Source organism: Dermacentor silvarum, chromosome 3 (genome assembly GCF_013339745.2).
Source record: "Dermacentor silvarum isolate Dsil-2018 chromosome 3, BIME_Dsil_1.4, whole genome shotgun sequence".
Taxonomy (NCBI): Eukaryota; Metazoa; Arthropoda; class Arachnida; order Ixodida; family Ixodidae; genus Dermacentor; species Dermacentor silvarum.
This window is the reverse complement of record NC_051156.1, coordinates 95,660,646-95,683,348: the sequence shown is the minus strand read 5'-3', so window position 1 is coordinate 95,683,348 and position 22,703 is coordinate 95,660,646. Positions and strand designations below refer to the sequence as shown.

Genomic DNA, 22,703 nt, shown 5'->3' with positions numbered 1-22,703 from the left:
CAATATTCTCCTTAAGTCGTTAAAAAGCAGATGTGACTTTATGGCTACATTTTATAAGAAAGCTGTGGCTATGTCAGACCAGTGCACACCTAGACTCTAGCATGCCTTAGACTGAAAGCTGCACATAAACAGCATTAAAAGCACATATGAAGCTGGAAAGGAAAGTTGGTGTTCTACTTGTTCATCTCAGCATGGCAACACAATAAAGGCTAAACAAATGAAGTCCATCTTGCTAGTTTTTCAGAGTTGCCTTCTGTCGAAAGGTACTTTTCCAATGCATATACTGCATCAGCATTTGGTGCAGGTAATATCGGGCAATCCTCTGGAATCTTCAGTTTTGGTTTTGCTTTCGAAGAGTTAATTATTGCTCTGATGCTTCGAAGTTCAGCCAAAATGGTCATTTGGTTTTCAAACGCTTTTCTTTCAAATGCTAAAAAAAAGAATTGCAACATTTAGCATCTCAAGAATACTAGATGGAAACTGCAGAATGTAGTAACTACAATCTCCACCCGCAAAATCACAATGCATATGTTCTAGCTATGTGCCTCCGCATTTCAAAACATTAGCTGTGAGGCTCCGATATTTCTGGAAATTTTCCTCCACTGTGACATCATGCAGACATGAAAACACAGTTGGCTGGCTCATTTACAAAAAGTGTCCCTGAGTCAAACAGCATTCCATTCGCTACCAATTTCTCGGGTAGTAATTGACTGTTTGCAAAATCATCTGCTTTGCATAAAGATAACTCAAGGAGCGTGAGCAAGTCACGTGTTACTGAATATGAATATACCTTTTTTGACACAACTGTTCGTGGAAAACAACAAAGTGTACTTCTAATCAGACTGCTGCTAACAATCAGATAATTTCATTACAACTGGATTATGTGTGAAAAATGTAAAGAAATGCTAGCTAAACTTGTTGTTACTAAGGCCCTTCCACATATAATTTAGGCTGCAAAGCGTTGAATAAAAGAGCACAGTGTGCAATCTTCTCTTACTAGCAAACCGCTCACGCAGCCTTTCAATTTGTCGGCTAACGTTTGCTGTCGAAGGCACTCGTTCTGGAAAGTAAAAATACGGAAAAGGAGAGCTTTTCAATTTTAGAGGCAGATGGGGTACTTTTCACAATGATTGCACCTGATATATTAAGTGCACTTCACTGAAAAGGACACCTTCATGTCCTTAATTCATGCACATATAAAACTGCATCCTGGTCAGCAGCCAATGTCATTAAGCATGAACAATGAGTTGCCACAACAAGTGTTGGATTTGTAGGTTTGGTGAATATTCAAAACCTTTGAATAACAAGTTATATAGTATTCTATTCGATCATTGAATAAAATAGTCACTATATGCAAATTTGAACATTCTTTGTATAGCTGATTTCGTCAGCTTTGCATGGTTAAGCGTAAAACTGAAGTGTTAATGCAATAACGTTTGCGACATGCAACAGCTACGGTAGACATAAAACAGACATGGGTGCACTGCCATGTCCATGTCTGTTGTGTACTATGTATGAGTGAACTCTGAATGGAAATGATAGCATTTTAGCCAGAAAAGCCCACTTGTCAGGGCAACGGAGCTTGCTATACTACGTCGTAACTTAAAGGGCCCCTAAACCACCCAGAGGTCGAAATTTAGTTCTGGCGTTGCACTTGTGCACGAGTCTACAACGATTGTCCTCAGTTGCCCTTGCGCCATAAAAATCTACCACTAACTAACGAGTCTACAACGAACACGTAGCCGCGAGAATTTTTCGAAATGGTGCCGTAATGGCGGAGTTACGCGCGTTTGATGATCGAAAAACGGCCCTCCCTCGTTTCGCTCTTTCCTTCGCTACTCTCCTCGTCGGCTGGTCTCCCCTCCTCGCTGAGTGCTGCTCGAAATGTCACGTGACAAACGTCATCGCCAACGCGCTTCTCAAAACACTGCTTACTTCCGGTTAAGGCACGTCCACTCTAGCCATGATGCTAGCGGCACATATACGGACGACGAACCGGCCTCCAGTCTCCCGCGCGAGAGGTGTCCAAAGTAGACAGCAGTGCCGCCGGCGCTTTACGCGCCCGCTGCACGATCAACAGGCGAATCGACGACCGCGAAGCTGCGCGCCTCCGTCACCGGCAACGACAACATCGGCTGCAGCTGAGTACACGGCTACCGACGGGAGACGACCGGCTCGGCTGTGCTCGCATCGCAGCCGACTGCGCCACTAATATCAGCGTATTTTTCTTCTTCGTGTACAATTACTGCGAGGAGTGATAACGATTAGAAAATATTGCGGCTTGTGAGCGTCGGTAATTCATTTCGAAGCGCCGTCCGCTTTAGCTTTGAAGGGAACCGAAAAAGGCCTAGTGACGATATCGGCGCCGTCGAGCGATCAGCGGCGGTGAGGTTGCCGCACAAATGAGTCCCGGTCTCATCCTCTCTACGTACGGCAAGGAAATCTCGCCGCTCGCGAGCAAGACCGCTGTCGACCGGCGGCCCGCGAATGGCAAACGGCGTGCGGCGAGTTAGCGTGCCGGTAACGTGGACGTAGACTCGGCGCTTCTCGGCTACCCGCTGTTGCTGCGGTGCCGGCGCATGTTATGCGAAGCGTGCCGCTATAGGCTCCGTACAGTGAACAGAGGGCGCTACAACCGAATACGGCATAGGGTGCCTCGATGCCAGCGCCGCCGTTCAGGGTGGTGCCATCCTTTGACCGCCCCCGCGCCGCCGCTTTCTCGCTGCGACGCCATCTTGAATCGCAGCGAGCGGTTGTGATTGCTTGGTGCCGGTGCTTAGTTCGAGACACAGTGCGCGCGGATGCTTCGCTGATGCTTCTACTTGCTGGACAGTGTTCAGCCGCATGAACGACAAGCTTGTCAAGTGCATCGAGTCGACATGACGGGCTGTTGTGTTCGAAAGTGCACCGCATCGACGCGTAAAGGGCTTCGTTGTTTACGCTTCCCCCGGGACCTAGAGCGAAGGAAGAGATGGGAAGCCCAAGTAAAGCAGTATCACGGTAAGGCAACGGATAGCTCCTACATTTGCAAGGTAAGTGTCAAGAAAGTTTAGACCGACGCATCCAAGTCCCATGCTGGCGTATCTTATGCGGCTGTTGGCCCCTCTTTTTCTAAATCTGACGTATTGAACCCCCTAACAAGTATCTTCACAGCAGAAGCCTACGCAGTACTTTCTGCAGTGAAACATATAGACAAATTGAAACTACAAAAGGCAATAATATTCACAGACTCGTTGAGTCTTGTAAAAGCGCTAACATCTTTACAAAAGCATAAGAATCCTATTTTTCTTGAGCTTTACTCACTCTTGTGTGACATTTACCAATCTCATAGACATGTAATAATATGCTGGGTGCCTGGTCATAGAGGCATCGAGGGCAATGTGCTAGCAGACCAGTTGGCCACATCAACTACATCGCAAGCTATTAATCCTCCCGTTACTATTCCCTCCACAGATCTGAAGCCTTTCCTACGAAACAAACTGCGAAGCCACTGGCAACGCTTGTGGGACGCCGAAGCAAATAATAAGCTCCATTTGATTAAGCCACAGGTAGGGTTCTGGCCCTGTACAACTAAAACACGACGAACTGATGTCCTATTCTGTCGTCTCAGAATAGGACACACATATGGTACTCACAATTTTCTATTGAATGGCAATGATCCTCCTACCTGTGGTAGATGTGGCGAGAGGCTCACCGTCCTCCACGTCCTCTTGCACTGTCGGGAAGCCGAAAGAGAAAGAAAGAAACATTTTCCGCTAGCATATCGCTATTGTGTCCCTCTCCATCCTGCTATGTTTCTCGGTAAAGAACCGCTTTTTAGCACCAATGCAGTCCTCGCATTCTTGAAAGATGTTGTGCTACATGTTATTAGCCCAATAAGTTCATAGCACATCCTCTCTCCAGAGGATATTGCTGTGATAGTTTTCTCTTTATAGCACATACCTCCAGGCCCTTGTGTTTCAAGGGCTCTGTTTAGGCACTTGTGCTTCTGGCCAAGTCTAGCATCTTTATTATTTTGTAAGTCGCATCATTCCTTCGCAATGCATTGTTCATGTCCATAGTACACATAATCAGTCATTGCCATAATCTTATTACGTATATATTTTACGCACTTTACAGCGACTGTTTTTAGGCCCCTTTACAGCCATGTCACATCTAGTGTTCATATAGTTCACTATTCATGTACCACTATCAAACCACTACCATCGTCTTGGCGCTCTTTGGCCACATCTGGCCCTTGCGCCAATAAACCACAATAATCATCAAGAAAGTTTAGACTATCGCACCGTGTTTTTCATTTAAATAAAGTATTCTCTGATCCTCGCTCACGAACTAAGCACTGCACCGATGCTTTCTGAGTAGCCTATGGCTTGCGAGCGCGCGTCGCATAGGCTTTTGCCGTTTTGATCGGCGTAGTCTATGCGAGTAGTACCCCTATTTTAAGGACTGACGAAAATGATTCGCCGCGAAATAGTCTTACATTAGCTACAAATCGTCATGTAAACCACCTATTATACTTTTTCACGGGAAGCACACATCGTGTATTTTGATTATTTTTTTCCCTCAGTTTCTTTTTTCGCTACTAGTTATTTGGGACTAAAGAACGCAGTGCTTCTTCTGGGGAGAGCGGCTGTTGTGTACGTGGCAAGCGAAGCATTGTGATTTTCTCCTATTTCTCAGCAGATATCTTGCGGATCTCAGGTTGTTACGTTATATAGGGAGTATGCACTGAAACTCAGCCGCAATGTGGTGCTGCGGTGCCCCGAGCCGTGTACCATGTTTGTGGTTTGACTTGGCCGGCTTGACTATGTAAACGTGCATGTTATTGACAGTTTCAAGGATCTTTTCGTGACAAGCTGCCGTGTACGACCCATTCGGCGTGACTGCAGTGTAAGATGCAACTCAGTGACTACGCAAAGTCGCTGACCCCGAGCGCAGCAAGTACATAATCAAAATGACCAAATGCGGCGGCAATGACCCGTTGGCGCCGTCCGACGACCACTTCACGAACGATGTTGGTTTTTATCCAAGTGTAGACCGTGCGGACATCAGAGACTATCTGGTTCATGGGACGAGCTTCGTGACGCGGGAGCAGTTAAAGAGTTATAAATCCCTGGAGGCTCATAATTACGTCACCAGTGGTCTCGTGGAGCCACCAAGAGTGAAAGTTCGCGATGGCAGAATCATCGTCGTTGTAAAGGTAGGTTGTACATAATGTATCGCATGTCAGCGGCTTGTGTGCATTTTCTACTCGTTCAAAAATATAGCGATGGGGCAAGCAATCAATGTGGCGCCCAGCCCGTCGTACTTGATTGCCGCTGTCGCTAGATCGCCAGTGAAGTCGCTCGCATGTTGCTCCTGTTTGATACGCGTCAAATCGTGTTCAGTGTCTAATCGCATAAGCTACTGATTTATCTTATTCTCACTGTGCAGGTCCGCCACTTTCAGGCGTTCAAAGATAAGCCGCTGCTCCCATGGCTGTTGAGGCTGACGGAGAAGTTTTGTGCGCGCACTGTACGTGCATGGCCGGCCTCGGCAAGGCGTGCTCACAAGTTGGAGCAGTGCTATTTTATTTGGAGGCAGCTGTGACACGCAGGGATGGTCGATCGTGCACAGATGGGCAAAATGCATGGCTACCGCCTCATCTCGTCAGTCTGGAATGCCGACCGGTGGCAGAGATAGACTTCGCGTCTTCCGCGATGAAAAAACGCCGCCTGGACGACACTGAGGCTGGCCCCCGCGACCCACCAAGTGTTAAAATGCCCAAGCCCCGAGAGGACGAGATATTAAAGTTTTTCTCGTCATTGAGTAAATCTGAGGGCAGGCCAGCACTTCTCTCGCTTACCCAAAAATTTGCTGACCCCTACATTCCCTTGGGCTTGAAGTATCCCAAGCTGCTCCTCTGCAATCTGCGAAGGAAGCAGTGCCCAAGTTCCTGGGACGATGTACAGGCAGAGTGCCGTGAGGTCTTGGAGGATCCCTCAGTTGAGCCCGATGTAAGCTTCATTGTTTCGCTCTCTCTTTGTAGCTTGCATAAAGCCAAATTTTGCTCAGAAAAACTAATTGTGTAGGTTATTGTTGTGATGTGCCATGCAGCCCTGTGTCAACATCTGTTTACAATGACAATTTATGCTAAACCTGCACATGCTGCCTGGGCACTTTTTAAATTTAAATATTGTCATGAATCTAAAGCATCTTTAAGGCATTACAGCAAACTAAAAAGCAATCCAAAAGATAAAAATTCATGTGCTTGTTTGCACCTAAATTGCAATTTCCTGCAGGTGTGTGCTTTGATCGAGAAGCAAACGAAGGCCCAGTCTGCGTCCGAGAAGTGGCATCAGTTTCGGACTGGCCGCATCACAGCTTCAAATGCAGGAGCGGTGTTTGCTACATCATTGACTGAGCCATCAAGGAGCCTGCTGAAAAGACTCTGCTACCCGGAGGACTGCAAATTCCAGACCGCAGCAACTGAATGGGGAAAGAAGAAAGAAGCTGCTGCGAGGGCAGCTTACGTCGAGGCAATGCAGAAGCACCATCTTGGCTTTAAGTGCCAAGTGTCTGGCCTCCACATAAGCATAGAACGCCCATTTTTGGCTGCAACTCCTGACGGCCTCGTACATTGCGATTGTTGTGGAGATGGCCTTGTGGAGATAAAATGTCCATACTCTGCAAAAGATGCACTTGTTCATGAAATTCCAGAGCGGCAACGATCATACCTCTTTTGCATCTTTTGGTATGAGTGCAGGCAGTCAGGACGATAAATATTGCTACTGTCAACAGCCAGAGTATGGTGACATGATTAGGTGTGATGGGAAGCATTGCACTCAACAGTGGTTTCATTTCCAGTGTGTTAATTTGAAGAGGGCACCAAAATCGCAGAAATGGTTTTGTAATGACTGCAAAAATTCGTAAAAAATGGTATTGTACATTTATTACATGCTTTGCACTAAGGACACATGTCAGTCAAATGGTACGACAGAGTCGCACAGGTTGGTAAGCGCAGCACACACAAATACAACCTTATCAAGTGCGCTGACTTTTCTGCCGTCAAACACCTTCGCTTCCAAAAATTCAGTGGAAAAGTGCTTTTGAGAATGGAGTACTTGTTCCTGACTAACCCAATAACTCTTTCTACATGAATTCTAACATTTGCTAGCCTACGTGTGGCCTCAACAGAGTATGCAGTAAGTTGTGGCTTCCCTCTGGTGAAGGCTGGGATTTCCAGCTTCGCTCCACACATGCCCACGGCATCAGAGATCAAGAAACCTCTGTCTGCCAGCACAGAGTCGCCAGGTAGCAGGTTGTCGAGAATGCCGCACGATTCTGTCAGCATTTTGTCACTTGTGCGGCCGCCCCACTCTCTTGATATGTATGTAATTACACCTTGCGGGGCGATGCCAATTAAGTACTTCATGGTGTTCCCATGCTTGTACGTGGACCATGTTAATGATCTAGGTTCCATGGATGAAGGTCTGTCCACAAATATTTCAAAACAATCAAGAATGACTGCTACTTTCTTGCCAAATGTTTCTTGAAATACCATTGGCATTGTTCTTTGCAGATCTTCACGTTCTGGTCATTTGATGAGACTGTTGAGCCTAATGTAAGCAGCATCAAGCCACCTTTCTACTGTCCTCGTTACTGTAGACTGGTGAATGCCAAACCTGTAAGATAAAACTGCCAAGTTGTTATATGCTTCAGTAAGTTTTATCTAAGCTAATGCAATAAAGTTCACCAGCACAACATAGTTATTGCATACTCAAATGTGCACTTCTGCATGGCGCACCGAGCTTAATACAAATGAATATAGGTATGGCTGTTGCCCCAAATCAAATACCTGTGTGCAAGATCTTGCAACGGGAGGTTAAGCCGCAACCTCATTAGGAAAACGACCATTTCCTGGAATTTGTTCAGGCGGTTTCGTAATGTATGCCTTACATGAGGCTCAACTACACTGCAAACAGCCTCTAAAACTGCATAATTTGGCAGCCCTGTGTAAAACAGAACCATGTCTGGGTTGCTGCGGAACACATTCCTGTCTCCAGGGACGGCCTTTGCCAGGCGGCTGTGTGCACTAGCCAGGTCATGCTGAAGGCGGCGGTTTTCTTCCTCCAGTGAAGAGATGTGGGCTGACAGCAGATCAGCTGTCACCTCTTTGTCTGTCATGCCTGCACAATAAATTGAATGTGTGATGGCTGCATGAAAGGGAAAGCACTGGTGTCAACACTGAATGTATAATGCTGTTGCTTATTTCAGCACCTTTACATGATGATTTTATGATTCTAATAAAGTAGGACCTTGAATGTGCCCGTCAGACTGAATTGTTTGTTGTACAATTAATTAGCTGGCACTGCAAGCAAAAATGCGTCCCTATTTTTTCACACCCATAATGGTCATATTACATGTACTGTAGATGACACACCCACACCAACAATGATCTTTTTTATATATTTGAACACATTTCCACATTAAGGGACTGTGTTTGAAACAAGTACGTTAATTTCTTTACATCTGTTCATACCACTTGGGTCCAAATCGGAAAGACATGGAGGAAAATGGGATTTGCAAGCCCCAGAAACAAAACTGTGTGAAGCTCACATGCAGAAGCTTGGTTATTCTGCAGATCCACTTGCAGGTGGCACTGAACTGTGGCTGCATTGTCTTGTAGTGCTGTACATTCCAAGCTTGAAGGCTCCTCGGGAGCTGCAAAATGAGAACGTGCAGAGGAGAAACAAACTAGTTGAAAAAAGCAGTCTTCAGTGGAGCTGATGCAACAAAAAGCTTTGCTTGCATGTGCAGGTCTGAGCGGCCTCGATAAATGGTTTCTCCATTTGCAAATCATTTTGTACATGTTGCACCTTCACTGTCAACAGCTTCAAATGCGGTATGGGATCAGCTGTGAGAATTCATGGGCGAAGTTCAAACGTCCTTGAGCACATAACACTGAAGCATAAATGGGAAAATGCCATGCTCCAGAAGAGCTCCGTACTCGCTTAAGTACGAATGACTAAATTTTTGCTTAGCTTACTTGCATGACCTGCAAGGTGTTGCACTGTCGGTTGTTCTGAAGCGGGGCATTCTTCGTCACCTGTACAAGAAATGGACACTAATTTATGAGAAAGCAAGAAGACAAACTGAACATTGCCCCCAGCACCTCTGCCCCATTCCTTTTTTTTTCTCGTTGTGCACTGAAGTAATGCGTGCTGGCTCGTGCATTTAAACTACACGGACGCGGTACATACAGTTTAATAAAGCAAAACGTCCAGTGCAAAATGCGAATGAACGAAGTAAAAAGATATGAGCGTGAAGTAACGCCGTCGTACCGAAAGAACTCTCCTCTGCCGCCGTTCCTGTAGCAATGGGCGCCGCGTTTGTGCTCGCGCTCCCCGGTCGTTGCTTTAATGGAAATGCACTGGCTGCCGAACTCGCGCGCTTCCGTTGCTTGAGTCGCGTGTACCTGGAACAAATTGGTTCATAATGACTTGTTTAACGGCGCACAAAATTCATTCGCACCTGTCGCTGGCGCTTCTTCCAGCATGCGTTGTTGACTTGTAGCCGAGATTGAGGCTCGGCGCCCAGTCGGGGTTTGCCTCATCCATCACATAAGCTGGTCGTCCTGAAAAATATAGTCCATTGTAAGTTACAGCGCTGCACGCATAGAATGGCGCATAAGACGACTAAGCTTTAATGCCGCTGCCGTGCTTACCTGTGATGAAATGCGCCCCGCAAACTCGGTAATGCGTCGCCGATTCGTCCAGGTCTTTGCGATGAATTCTGCTTAGCCAGAGAGCTCTGCGCCTTGACGATAGCTCCGCTGTCTTAAGACATTGACCTAGTTTGACTCTAGGCACGACATAGAAGCCTATCGGTTGAAAGTTCTCATCGTTGGGCTTGTTTTTTGACCGGTTGGAGCAACCGTAGACCACGCAGTTGACCATTCCGGCTCGACACGCAACAACGTGTTCAGTCCCGCAGGGGCGTCTGCGTTAGCAGGCGTTTGGTGTGTTGCGCCACCATGGACCCGAGCACATGGGGGTTGGACCCTCCCGCGTCTAACCGTGCGCGGCTTAGCCGTGTCCGGGGAAAAGGGGATCCTGGGGGTTGAGCCGATGCCGGGTGTTGGACCTTTACGGCCCCTCGGTGGAGGCAACACACCTCTTTGGCCTCCGCTTCGCGTAGACGGCACCCCCGGACTGACCCACCCGGGGGAAATCGGTAGTCGCCTTTTCCTGTCCCCCTCTCCAATCTTTTGTCTTTCTCACTTTTCTAACTGTCCTGTCTTCTAGTCACTTCTTCTCACTTCCAAATTTCCAGGCGGCAAGGGTTAACCTGGTGTAGCTATCCAACCTTGGGTATTTTATATTAGGTTATAGCGGCGATGCATGGCTGGCGTCTGCAAGTATTCTAAACTTGTAGCGTCCCCTTGTTGGGCACGGTGGTGGGTGGCTACCATCGCCGCCGAATTTTTCATTTATACATGGCAAATGCTTTTCCCGCACTACCTGATCGCTCCCTGAAAAGGGGGCGCACCGATGAAAGTTTTAATTTCTTTTTGAAACCACAGCAGTCTTTCCCGAAGTATCACGTCATACACAGCCAGCATGAAACTAGGACAGTCCGAATGATCTCGCCATTTGTTGTAGCAAAATCTCTCAAGGAAGCAATCGGCCCAGGCTATAAGGTAACAAAGATGGGAAGTGGCGACCTTCTTCTCGAAGTCCGCGACAAACTACAGTACGATAAACTTTCTAAACTTGTGGCATTTGGAGACATTCCTGTTTCAGTGGGCCCACACAGGTCGATGAACACAGTGCGCGGTGTCGTCTCGGAAGATGACCTCCTTGAACTGAGTGAAAGTGAATTACTTGAAGGATGGCAAGACCAGAACGTAGTCAAGGTACAGAGGATAACACTAAGGCGAGAGGACAAGCAAATACCTACCAAGCATATTATCATTACTTTCGGAACTAGCGACCTACCAGAATCAATTGAAACCGGCTACTGCAAGCTACGAGTCAGACCATACATCCCAAATCCTCGCCGATGCTTCAAGTGTCAGCGTTTTGGGCATGGGTCGCAAAACTGCCGAGGGCGCGCTACTTGTACTAAGTGTAGTTCAAATGAACACGCTTCTGACATTTGCACTTCAGCAACCCGTTGTGCCAACTGTGAAGGAGATCATCCCGCCTACTCGCGATCGTGCCCCTCGTGGAAAAAAGAGAAGCAAATTATAGAACTGGGAAGTCAAACTAAACCTATCTTTGCAGAGGCACGTAAGCGTTTCTATCTCCACAATCAGTCCAGTCCTTCATACACCGATGTGGCGCGCCGGGGGGCAGCAGCACATCATCCGGCGGCCGCCCAAGTCACACGGAGTGTGACGGCGGTCACGCCACCAGCCCCCCCGGCTGGAGCAGCCAGCGCTGTTCCGTCCCCTGCCAAGGAGGGCCAGCAGACCCGCAGGCCTGCCTGACCCAGGGCCACTGCCCCAGCAGTAAGGCCCGAAACCCCCGCGAATGTCCCCGCTGAGCGGGCACTATCCACCGCCTCAGACGAGGTGATGGATACAAGCAAACCACCGGCGTCTCAGACGCCCAAAGAACGGCGCAGCTCCCTCGAGCGCGTCGGGAAGAAAGGCAAAACCCCCATCACGGGGCCTGGAAAGGTCCCGTGAAGTAACTTCAATCTTTCTTTGCACACGTCACTAACTTCTCTTCCAATATGGATACCCAAGTATTACAATGGAACGTTAGAGGACTTCTCCGCAATCTTGATGATGTAAAAGAACTCCTCCGCAAATTCAATCCAAAGGTGATGTGTGTACAAGAAACACACTTAAAATTAACACAGACAAACTTTCTAAGGCATTATGTCACTTTCCGCAAAGACCGCGACGACGCTCTCGCCTCATCGGGGGGTGTAGCCGTAATGGTCAATAAGGGCGTTGCATGTCAGCAATTAAGCCTCCGAACGTCCCTTGAGGCAGTTGCTGTCCGAGCATTGTTGTTTGGTAAGCTAGTCACCATTAGCTCTGTCTACATCCCCCCTTCCTATCAGCTTTCCAAAACGCAGTTTCAGAGCTTCATCGATGAACTTCCTCCGCCATACATAGTCGTAGGTGATCTTAATGCTCATAGCCCCCTGTGGGGCGACATTTCTGGTATAAACTCTTACACAGATGAGGCAAAAGTATGGAATAGGGTTAATAAATTAAAGGGTCGTGAGACGAACCCGCCGCGCTTAGTGAATATCCAAGGAGATTGCCTGGAGGATCAGGCAGATTGTCTCGGCGAATACTTTGAATACGTCTCCAGTGCATCTCATTACACACAAACATTCCTTAGGTTCAAAGAGCGTGCAGAGCGACAGCCCCTCGATCGGAAATGCGCCCGAAATGAACATTACAACTGCCCGTTCATGTATGACACCACATGGCGCTTCGGTATCATTCGAGACCTTTCCACTATGGGCGTCCACGCAAACATGTTGAGTACTATCGAAAGCTACCTTTCTAACCGTACCTTTCGTGTAAGGGTGGGCCAGGCCTTGTCGAGGTCTTTCACCCAGGAAACTGGTGTTCCGCAAGGCGGTGTGCTTAGTTGCACACTGTTTATTGTGAAAATGAATTATCTACACACGGCTATTCCACGAACGATGTTCTACTCTGTATATGTAGATGATGTGCAGATTGGTTTTAAATCGTGCAACTTTGCTGTCTGCGAACGACATGTCCAGCATGGCTTAAATAAAGTTGCTAAATGGGCTGATGAAAACGGTTTTAGGTTGAGCCCACAGAAAAGCACATGCGTCCTTTTCACTAATAAAAGAGGAACAGTACCAGACCCTGCTATTGAGCTCTCTGGTACCACATTACCTGTAAGCGCAGAGCACAAGTTTCTCGGCATCATATTGGACTCGAAACTCACATTCGTTCCGCACATCAAATATTTGAAGGCTAAGTGCCTGAAAACAATGAACTTATTGAAGCTGCTGTCGCGTACAACATGGGGCAGTGACAGGAAATGCATTTTGAACTTGTACAGGTGCCTTGTCGGCTCACGACTTGACTACGGGGCGATAGTTTACCAGTCTGCTGCACCCAGCGCATTAAAAATGTTGGATCCTGTTCACCATTTAGGAATCCGCCTCGCGACCGGGGCCTTCAGGACAAGCCCCGTACAAAGCCTTTATGTGGAAGCAAACGTGTGGTCGCTCTACCTTCAGAGGTCTTATGCCAGCTTTACATATTTCCTGAAAACAAATTCAAACCGTACACATCCTACCTACTCTACCATAAACGACACCACGTGTGCCACACTATTTAATAACCGACCAACAGCGAAGCAGCCCTTCTCGCTACGTGTGAGAAAGCTCAGTGAAGAAATGGGTGCTCCACTACTTGAACACCACCTAATGCCTCCAGCGAAGCTGCAACCGCCGTGGCAGTGGCAGCTGGTTGAATGTGACACATCGTTTATTGAAGTCACAAACCACGCGCCAGATGCACACATTCAAATGCACTTTTTAGAACTAAAGTCAAAATACTCTTGCCCTGAATTTTACACAGACGCATCAAAGTCGCATGCTGGCGTTTCCTATGCGGCCGTCGGTCCGTCCTTCTCGGAATCCGATGTACTTTATCCCCAAACAAGTATCTTTACGGCAGAGGCCTATGCAGTACTATCCGTAGTGAAACACATTGATAGACTGAAACTCCAAAAGGCTGTAATATTTACCGACTCTTTAAGCGTTGTTAAAGCGTTAATGATGCCGCAAAAACATAAACACCCTGTAATTATCAACCTCTACTCATTGATCTGCTCTGTTCATGCATCTAAACAACAAATCATAATATGCTGGGTGCCTGGGCATAGAGGCATCGAGGGTATTGTTCTTGCCGACCAAATGGCCACGTCAATAACATCGCACGCTATTAATCCTACAGCTGCTATACCTGCAACAGATTTGAAACCTTTCTTGCGTCAGAATCTGCGAAGCCACTGGCAACGCTTGTGGGATGCGGAAACAAATAAGCTTCACTTGATTAAGCCACAGTTAGGTTTCTGGCCCTCTGCATCAAAAACACGGCGAACTGATGTCCTATTCTGTCGCCTCAAAATAGGACACACATATGGTACCCACAATTTTCTATTGAATGGTAATGATCTTCCAACCTGTGGTAGATGTGGCGAGAGGCTCACCGTTCTTCACGTCCTCCTGGAGTGTAGGGAAGCCGTGAGAGAGAGGAAGAAACATTTTCCTCTGGCATACCGCTGTTCTATCCCTCTCCATCCCGCTATGTTTCTTGGCAAAGAACCGCTTTTCATTACCCAAAGCAGTCCTCGCTTTTTTAAATGATGTTGTCTTGCATGTTATCAGCCCAAAAAATACCTAGCGCATCCTCTCTCCAGAGGATGCCACTGTGATAATAGCTCAGTATAGCACATGCCTCCAGGCCCTAACATCTCAGGACTCTGTTAAGGCATTAGTGTTTTTGAAACTTTTAGCCTCTGACATATTTTAGTATATCATCAATCTTTCACAATGCATCCCTCGTATCCATAGCACACTTCATAGTCATTGCCATATTCTTAGTACCTATAGATTTTACGCATTTTACAGCGACTATTTTAGGCCTCTTTACAGCCATGCTACATCTGTTTTATCAACACCTTATAATTCACCATTTCTTTACCACTGACAAGTCATTATCATCGCCTTGGGGCTCTTTGGCCACATCTGGCCCTTGCGCCAATAAACTCCAACAATCATCATCATCATCAACAACGTGTTCAGGCGGGTACTTTTCTAAGTCTATACAGCGCGTATTCGTAGATGAAACTTCCAGCGCACCAATATTGCAAACAAACAACACCACTTGCAACACACGAAGAACCAGAAGGCTAGGGAACACCGCAAAACACCTTTGAAACACAGCGACAAGCATGCATCGTCTGCTGCGGCATAACCACAGATATGGTCCTGGCTCGGGGCACCGCAGCGCCACATTGCGGCTGAGTTTCAGTGCATACTCCCTATGCTTAGTTTCATTTTGCATTATAATAATAATAATAGATCAGGGGTACGAAATTTCATACCTTCGCAATTCGTCGGTGCTTCGTCGTACAGGAAGCTGTCCCGGAGAACCCGAGCATCGTGGGCGCTCCCGGGAGTTCCGATGAACACATCGATGAACAGCATATCTGCATTGCAGACCACCTGAAGAATGATCGAGTGGAATTTCTTTCTGTTGTAATAGCTTTGTTCAGACTCCGAGGGCCTAGAAATGCGGACGTGTTATCCATCGATGGCACCGATGACGTCCGGGAGCCCCGACCTGCGACGAACCAACTCCGAGAAGGCCCGCTTGCTTCGCTCCTTTTCGTCGTGGTCAGGCCAGCAGATTTCTCTCGCATTTATAGAGAAAATGAAGTCCAAGACACGGCTAATTGCTGCGTGGACGGTTGATTCGCTGACATCAAACTTGTCGGCAATGTGATACATAGTTTGTTGCGTGCCTATCTACGTTAGCGCAATAAGAAGCGTTTTCTCGGCCGAAATTTGGGGACGTCCTCGGGTACCTTCTGGGTAGTAGCTCGACGCTTCGAACTTCTTAATCAGGGCTCCGCACGTGCTTCTTGAAAGCCGGAACAACTTCTTGAAGTCAAATTCCATGTATGTTGGCACGACACTTTCAACGTACAAGGGCACCCTGTGCCGATCCTGTGTATGAAACTTCATTAAATGCAGAACCAATGCGAACTCATCGCCGATGTAGTCTTTGTCAGGCTTGTGAGTAGGGGATGATCTCGCGAAAAGCACGCCGAACAGCGATGTGATCATCGCGAGCAGCTCTTCGGAAATCATGCTTACAAGCGGAGAACGCACAAGTGAGCAGACGACGCCGGTGCTCCCTCCCCGGCATTCGATTTTACAACCTGCGGGCCGCCTTGAAATTTCAGCCCACGTGACTATGACGTTGTTTCCTCTCACAACCGGAACTAGCTGGCGGCCGTCTGGCTGCCCGCGGGCTCCCAGAACTCCGAAAATCGAAGAAGCCCACTGTTCGCACAGTTAATCAGACCGCTAAGCATGACTGTGTTGGAACACGAGCGATTTGGCACTTGCATTGCGGGCTGCAATTACCGATGCACAAGCGAGCAACACGGCGAGGACGAGCAGGGAGCGCGCGTACCTGAGACAAACCAGAAGTCGTAGGTTCTTGTTCGACCAATGGACGTCTTTTCCACCGTTGACATCACCAGATTCCCCCTGCTGACATCATGACGATCGCTGGGGATACCGGAAAGGCGAGGGGAGGAGGACGGCATTGTTTTTTTTTTTTTGTGGCGCTCCCGCGGCATGTAGCGCTGCAGCGTTTGGCACCGTTGATCGTGACGGCATTCTGAACTCGATGTGCGTGTTTACTTGCAATGTTAAAAAAATATCTTGAGGTGGTTTAGGGGCCCTTTAAATTTTAGTTGACGGAAGTGAAGTACTCAAAAACTATTCAAATTAGCAAATAATGGCTCTTTCATCTGATGGTTATTGTGCGGTGCTAATTACGGATGCCTTGGATTAAATCGGAATACAATTTGCTGCAACATTATTTGATTATTAGTGACATTATCTGTCGCAACTATTCCAACTGTTGAAATCGTCTGTTTTTGTTGCTCTGTTAAGACAATGTGCATTTTCCGTTTAGCCTCAACAGTGAACACAGCTTAATGGCCCACAATACTACCTTTGTAAACTTCACCTAATGATCTACGACCACATATATGAGTGAAGAGCTCGCAGTGTAAGCTATCTTTTCATTTTTCACTACTAATGCTCTAAGTCTGCTTTTAATAAGCAATGCTTAATAATACCCAATATATTGTGAGATAAATGCTAATCCGAATGCTTGGACCTGAATGTTATTTTATGCTAATGGTAATAAACATTGTTAATCATTCAAAAAAATTCCAGAAATATTCAATATTCGCTTCAAATCAGTTTACTTATGCTGCTGTATAGCTATGACAACGTGATTATTAATTAGCAAACTTTCAAAATTGTTTGCCTGATGTTTGCCCGACATGCCTCAAGGAGGCATGTCGTAGTGACAAATCAGAAGTGAAGTAGAAAGCACGAATTTTCGCTTGAAATTCTACGAAATCAGTTTCAATACATAAATATGAAACTATACTGCAAGAACATAGCGCTGGTCCAGTTAGTACGTTTCTTCACAGTGAAAAAGTGCATCACACAATATACTTAACTGGAACAATGCATTTCAAAGCACATTGCAAGCCTACATTTCTCAGAATTGGTGCTGGACACACAAGTATAAGCAAAAGGTTATGCTTCAAGTAGCACTGGCTGGTTTAAGTGTACAACTATGTACTCATGCAAGGCATTCATTAAATAAGTCATTTATTTTTCCGTCCCCGCAGGGGCGTCTGCGTCAGCAGGCGTTTGGTGTGTTGCGACACCACGGACCCGAGCACATGAGGGTTGGCCCCTCCCGCGTTTAACCGTACGTGGCTTAGCCGTGTCCGGGGAAAAGGGGATCCTGGGGGTTGAGCCGAAGCCGGGTGTTCGGACCTTTACGGCCCCTCGGCGGAGGCAACACACCTCTTTGGCCTCTGCTTCACGTGGACGGCGCCCCCGGACTGACCCACCCGGGGGAAATCGGTAGTTGCCTTTTCCTGTCCTCCTCTCCACTCTTTGTCTTTCTCTCTCTTTCAATCTTTCCTGTCTTCTTCTCTCTTCTATATTACTTCCAATCTTCTTGGCAGCGAGGGTTAACCTTGTGTGGGTAGCCGACCTTGGATATTCCATATTTGGTTATAGTGGTGGCGTACAGTTGGCGTTTGCAGTACCTGTCCTTTACAGATTCTGCAGCGTCCCCTTGTTGGGCTCCATGGTGGGTGGCTGGCGCCACCGCCGAAACAAATTCCGCATACATGGATAGTTCCTTTCCCGCACTTCCTGATCGCCGCCAGAAACGGGGGCGCACCGAAGCATTCCAATTTTTTGGCCAAAAAACTGAAATTTTTCCGCGTTTTCACGTTATTCATAGTGAGAAGCCAGACAAGAGCGTAAGAGTTGCATCACCCTTTCTCGTTGCGAAATGTTTGACCGAGACCATAGGACAAGGCTACAAGGCTACAAAGTTAGCAAGTGGAGATCTCCTGCTGGAACTCCGCGACAAAAAACAACATGACAAGTTACATACCCTAGTGTCTTTTGGCGAAATACCAATAACAGTGACCCCGCACCGCACGATGAACACCACTCGTGGTGTCGTCTCAGATGACGATCTCATGGACCTAACTGAAGCTGAACTTCTAGAAGGCTGGAAAGATGAAAATGTGATCAATGTAAAACGAATTAAGATGAGGCGAGATGGCAAAGAGATCCAAACGAAACACATTATTCTCACATTCGGTACAAGTGTTTTGCCCGAGACCATAGAGACAGGATACATCAAGATCAAAGTCAGGCCCTACATTCCGAACCCTCTCCGTTGCTTTAAGTGTCAAAGATTTGGCCACAGTTCGCAGAACTGTCGTGGCCGCCTCACCTGTGCGAAATGTGCCCACGAACATGCATCCGAATCCTGCGAAAACAAACTGCAATGTGTCAACTGCGACGGCGAGCATGCCGCCTACTCGCGGTCCTGCCCGTCGTGGAAAAAAGAAAAAGAAATTGTCACAATCAAAGTCAAAGAAAATATATCGTTCAAGAGGCACGAAGGCGGGTGTCATACCTGCCAAAGAACACTTTTGCCGAAGTGGCGCGTCAGGGGGCAGCGTCGCAACGGCTTCCGGCGGCTGTCCGGCCCACACACAGTGAGCCGGCAGTGACGCCGTCCGCCCCCTCGGCGGCTGCAGCTCGCGCTGCTCCGCCAACTCACAAGAAGGGGCCATCGACCTCCGCGCTCATGGCCTCCAGGGCCTCGTCCCTCGAGGCGAGGCCTTCTCGTCAAACCAACCGCTCGCAAGAGCGCGTGTCCAGCGCCTCGCAAGAGGCTATGGACACAACAACCAGCCAGACGGCGCCAATTGCGCCTAAGGAGCCGCGAGAATCTCGCGATCGCTCCAAAAAAGAAAAAGCCCGCATCACAGGGCCCGACAAGGGCTCTGTAAGTTAAGTTAGTCTCTTAAACACACAGCACAAAAAACACTTTCAACATGAATACACAAATAATACATTGGAACGTCAGAGGACTCCTACACAACCTCGATGACGTTAAAGAAATCCTACACAGGTTTAATCCTAAGGTGCTGTGTGTTCAAGAGACACACCTTAAATCTACACAATCCAACTTTCTCCGGCAATACGCCATTTTCAGGAAAGACCGAGACGACGCTCTTGCGTCGTCCGGTGGTGTAGCAATAGTTGTAGACAAGTCCGTAGCTTGTCAACATGTACCCCTTCAGACGGCCCTTGAGGCAGTGTCAATTCAGGCAATTCTTTTCAATAAATTGGTCACAGTATGTTCTATATACATACCCCCAAATTATATTCTCGGAAAAACTGAATTTCATAACCTCATTGACCAGCTTCCCGAACCTTACATTCTCGTGGGAGATTTTAATGCTCGCAACACGTTGTGGGGAGACTCGCGATGCGACGCGAGAGGTCGACTCATTGAAAATTTCCTTCTGACCTCTGGTTCCTGCCTTTTTAATAAGAATAAGCCGACCTACTATAACGCCCAACACGATTCGTACTCATCAATAGATCTAGCAATTGGATCTGCATCTCTTATGCCTGACCTTGAATGGAATGTCATTAACAATCCTTTTGGAAGTGACCACTTCCCTGTAATTTTAAACTTAATAACGCAGCACGATAACCCTCCCAATATTCCTCGATGGAAATTAGCATCGGCTGACTGGGAGCATTTTAAAGAATCAACTTTTTTACCACGAGATTTTATAAACAATTTTAGTATCGACGATGCCGTTGCATATTTTACCGCTTTTATTATTAATGCTGCTGAAAAGTTTATCCCACAAACTAACGGTGGTTCACTTAAAAGACGTGTTTCCTGGTGGAACAAAGACTGCAGAGAGGCGCGAAAGAGACAGAATAAGGCATGGGGCATATTGCGTAGATCGCCAAATGCAGAAAATCTTATTCAATTTAAACTCATTAAATCGCAGGGAAGGCGGACACGACGTCAGGCAAAGAGAGAATGCTGGGTGAGGTTTCTATCGGGTATAAATTCATACACACAGGAGGCAAAAGTGTGGAACGGCGTAAGGAAGCTAAAGGGGCAACAAATCCATCCGTTGCCTCTGGTGAATGACCAAGGCAATACCTTGCAAGACCAGGCAGACTGTCTTGGGGAGCACTTTGAGCGTGTTTCAAGCTCAATCCATTATTCACACCCCTTTATTAAATATAAACAGAGAGAAGAATGTAAGCCATTCGTACGCAAATGTCGACAGAACGAACCATATAACCTTCCTTTCAGTATTGCCGAGTTGAGAGCTGCCTTGATCGCATGTAAGAGCTCTGCACCGGGACCCGACAGAGTCATGTATGACATGATTAAGAACGTACACCCTGATACACAACTGACACTACTCGCACTTTTCAACACTATTTGGGCTGCCGGACATCTTCCGTCCGCATGGAAAGAAGCAATTGTGGTCCCTGTATTGAAGCAAGGTAAAGACCCTACCTCGGCGGCAAGTTACCGTCCCATAGCTCTCACAAGTTGTTCCCGCAGGGGCGTCTGCACAAGCAGGCGTTTGGTGAGTTGCGCCACCACGGACCCGAGCACATGAGGGTTGGACCCTCCCGCGTGTAGCCGTGCGCGGCTGAGCCGTGTCTGGGGAAAGGGGGATCCTGGGGGTTGAGCCGATGCCGGGTGTTCGGACCTTTATGGCCCCCCGTCAGAGGCAACACACCCCTTTGGCCTCGGCTTCACATAGACGGCACCCCCGGACTGACCCACCCGGGGGAAATCGGCAGTTGCCTTTTCCTATCCTCCTCTTCAATCTTCGTCTTTTTCGCTCACTTTCAACCTTTCCTGTCTCCTTCTTACTTCTTATATTCTCATTTTCCAGGCAGCTAGGGTTAACCTTGTGTGAGATAGCCAACCTTGGTTATATCATATTTGGTTATAGTGGTTGTGTACAGCTGGCGTTGGCAGGTCTTGTACATAACAACCCTGTCGCGTCCCCTTGTTGGGCTCCGTGGTGGGCGGCTGGCACCGCTGCCGAAGTCACTAATTTGTATGGCTTCCTTATACCCCAAACTCCCTGATCGCCCTCTCATAAAAAGAGGGCGCACCGATGAATCATTCAACTTCTTCACAAAGGCCACCGAAATTTTTCCACGTTTCCACGTGATTCACTGTGAAAACGCCGACAAAAAAGCGACAAACATTTCACCCTTCTTAGTGTCAAAATGTCTCACGGAGGTCATTGGAAGTGGCTACAAAGCCACCAAGATGGCAAGTGGTGACCTTCTGATTGAGGTAAAAGACAAAATGCAGTACGAGAAACTCACAAACCTGGTGGCATTTGGCGAAAAAAACCATATCTGTCAGTGCACACCGAACAATGAACACCGTCAAGGGTGTGGTTTCAGACAGCGACCTCATGGATTTGACTGACGAAGAACTCCTGAATGGATGGAAAGAAGAGAACGTAATAAATGTACAACGCATAAAAATCAGGCGCGACAACAAAGAACTACCAACCAAACACATAGTACTTACTTTTGGCTCTAGCACACTCCCAGATGCAATAGAAACAGGCTACCTTAAACTGCGTGTAAGACCTTACATTCCAAATCCACGACGTTGCTACAAGTGTCAGAGGTTTGGCCATGCCTCTCAACGCTGCCGAGGACAACAAACTTGTGCGAAATGCGCTGCAAAAGATCACTCTGCTGATCAATGTACTGCTGAGGCCCATTGCGCAAACTGCGATGGCAGCCACCCTGCATATTCCAGATCTTGCGCAGCCTGGAAGAAAGAAAAAGAGATAATTACGATCAAAGTCAAAGAGAATATCACTTTCCGGGAAGCACGACAGCGTCTCTCGCCTTCATTTTCCATGAAAACTTCTTTTGCCGAAGTGGTGCAACAGGGGGCAGCATCACGACGGACCCCGGCGGTCGCCCAAGGTACGCGCAGCGTACTGAAGCGACTGCCACCCGCCCCCATGGTGGGAGCAGCTAAGGCTGCCCTGCCCTTCTCGAAATCGGCCACACCAGAGGCCTCCACTAGCGCTGGCAGCAGCCATCGCAGCTCAGAGGCTAAGGAGGACCCATCGGCCTCCGGGCTGGTGAGGCCACAGCCTTCGTCCCTCGAGGCAAAGGCTACACGACGTACACATCGCTCGTTAGAGCGAGTGTCCAGCGCTTCGGAAGAGGCTATGGACACTACTCCAAGCAAGGTGGTGCAGTCAGCACCTAAAGAGCGGCCAAATTCTTTGGACCGCTCTAGAAAAGACAGAACCAAAATTACAGGGCCGCAAACGGCTCTGTAGGCTAAAACACGTTCTTCTTCGTACACACAGCACCAACTTACCTTCACTATGGACACGCAAATTATGCAGTGGAACGTCAGAGGCCTTCTTAGGAACCTCGACGATGTCCAAGAACTCCTTTACCAACACAATCCAAAAGTGCTGTGTGTACAGGAAACACACTTAAAATCAAAACATACAAACTTTCTCCGACAGTATGTT

The 22,703-nt window shown here is 47.6% G+C and overlaps 1 protein-coding gene across 1 annotated transcript; it reads right to left on the bottom strand.

The window, feature by feature from the left end:
* Positions 1-7,392: 7,392 nt before the first annotated feature.
* Positions 7,393-15,867, bottom strand: LOC119444576 (uncharacterized). Its single transcript, XM_049664655.1, has 8 exons — positions 15,582-15,867; positions 15,099-15,203; positions 9,514-9,616; positions 9,324-9,457; positions 9,029-9,088; positions 8,599-8,703; positions 7,838-8,168; positions 7,393-7,664 (listed from the first exon to the last, which is right to left on the bottom strand). The coding sequence occupies exons 1-8, from the start codon at positions 15,865-15,867 to the stop codon at positions 7,577-7,579; spliced, it is 1,212 nt and encodes a 403-aa protein (XP_049520612.1). The 3' UTR covers positions 7,393-7,576.
* Positions 15,868-22,703: the final 6,836 nt, after the last annotated feature.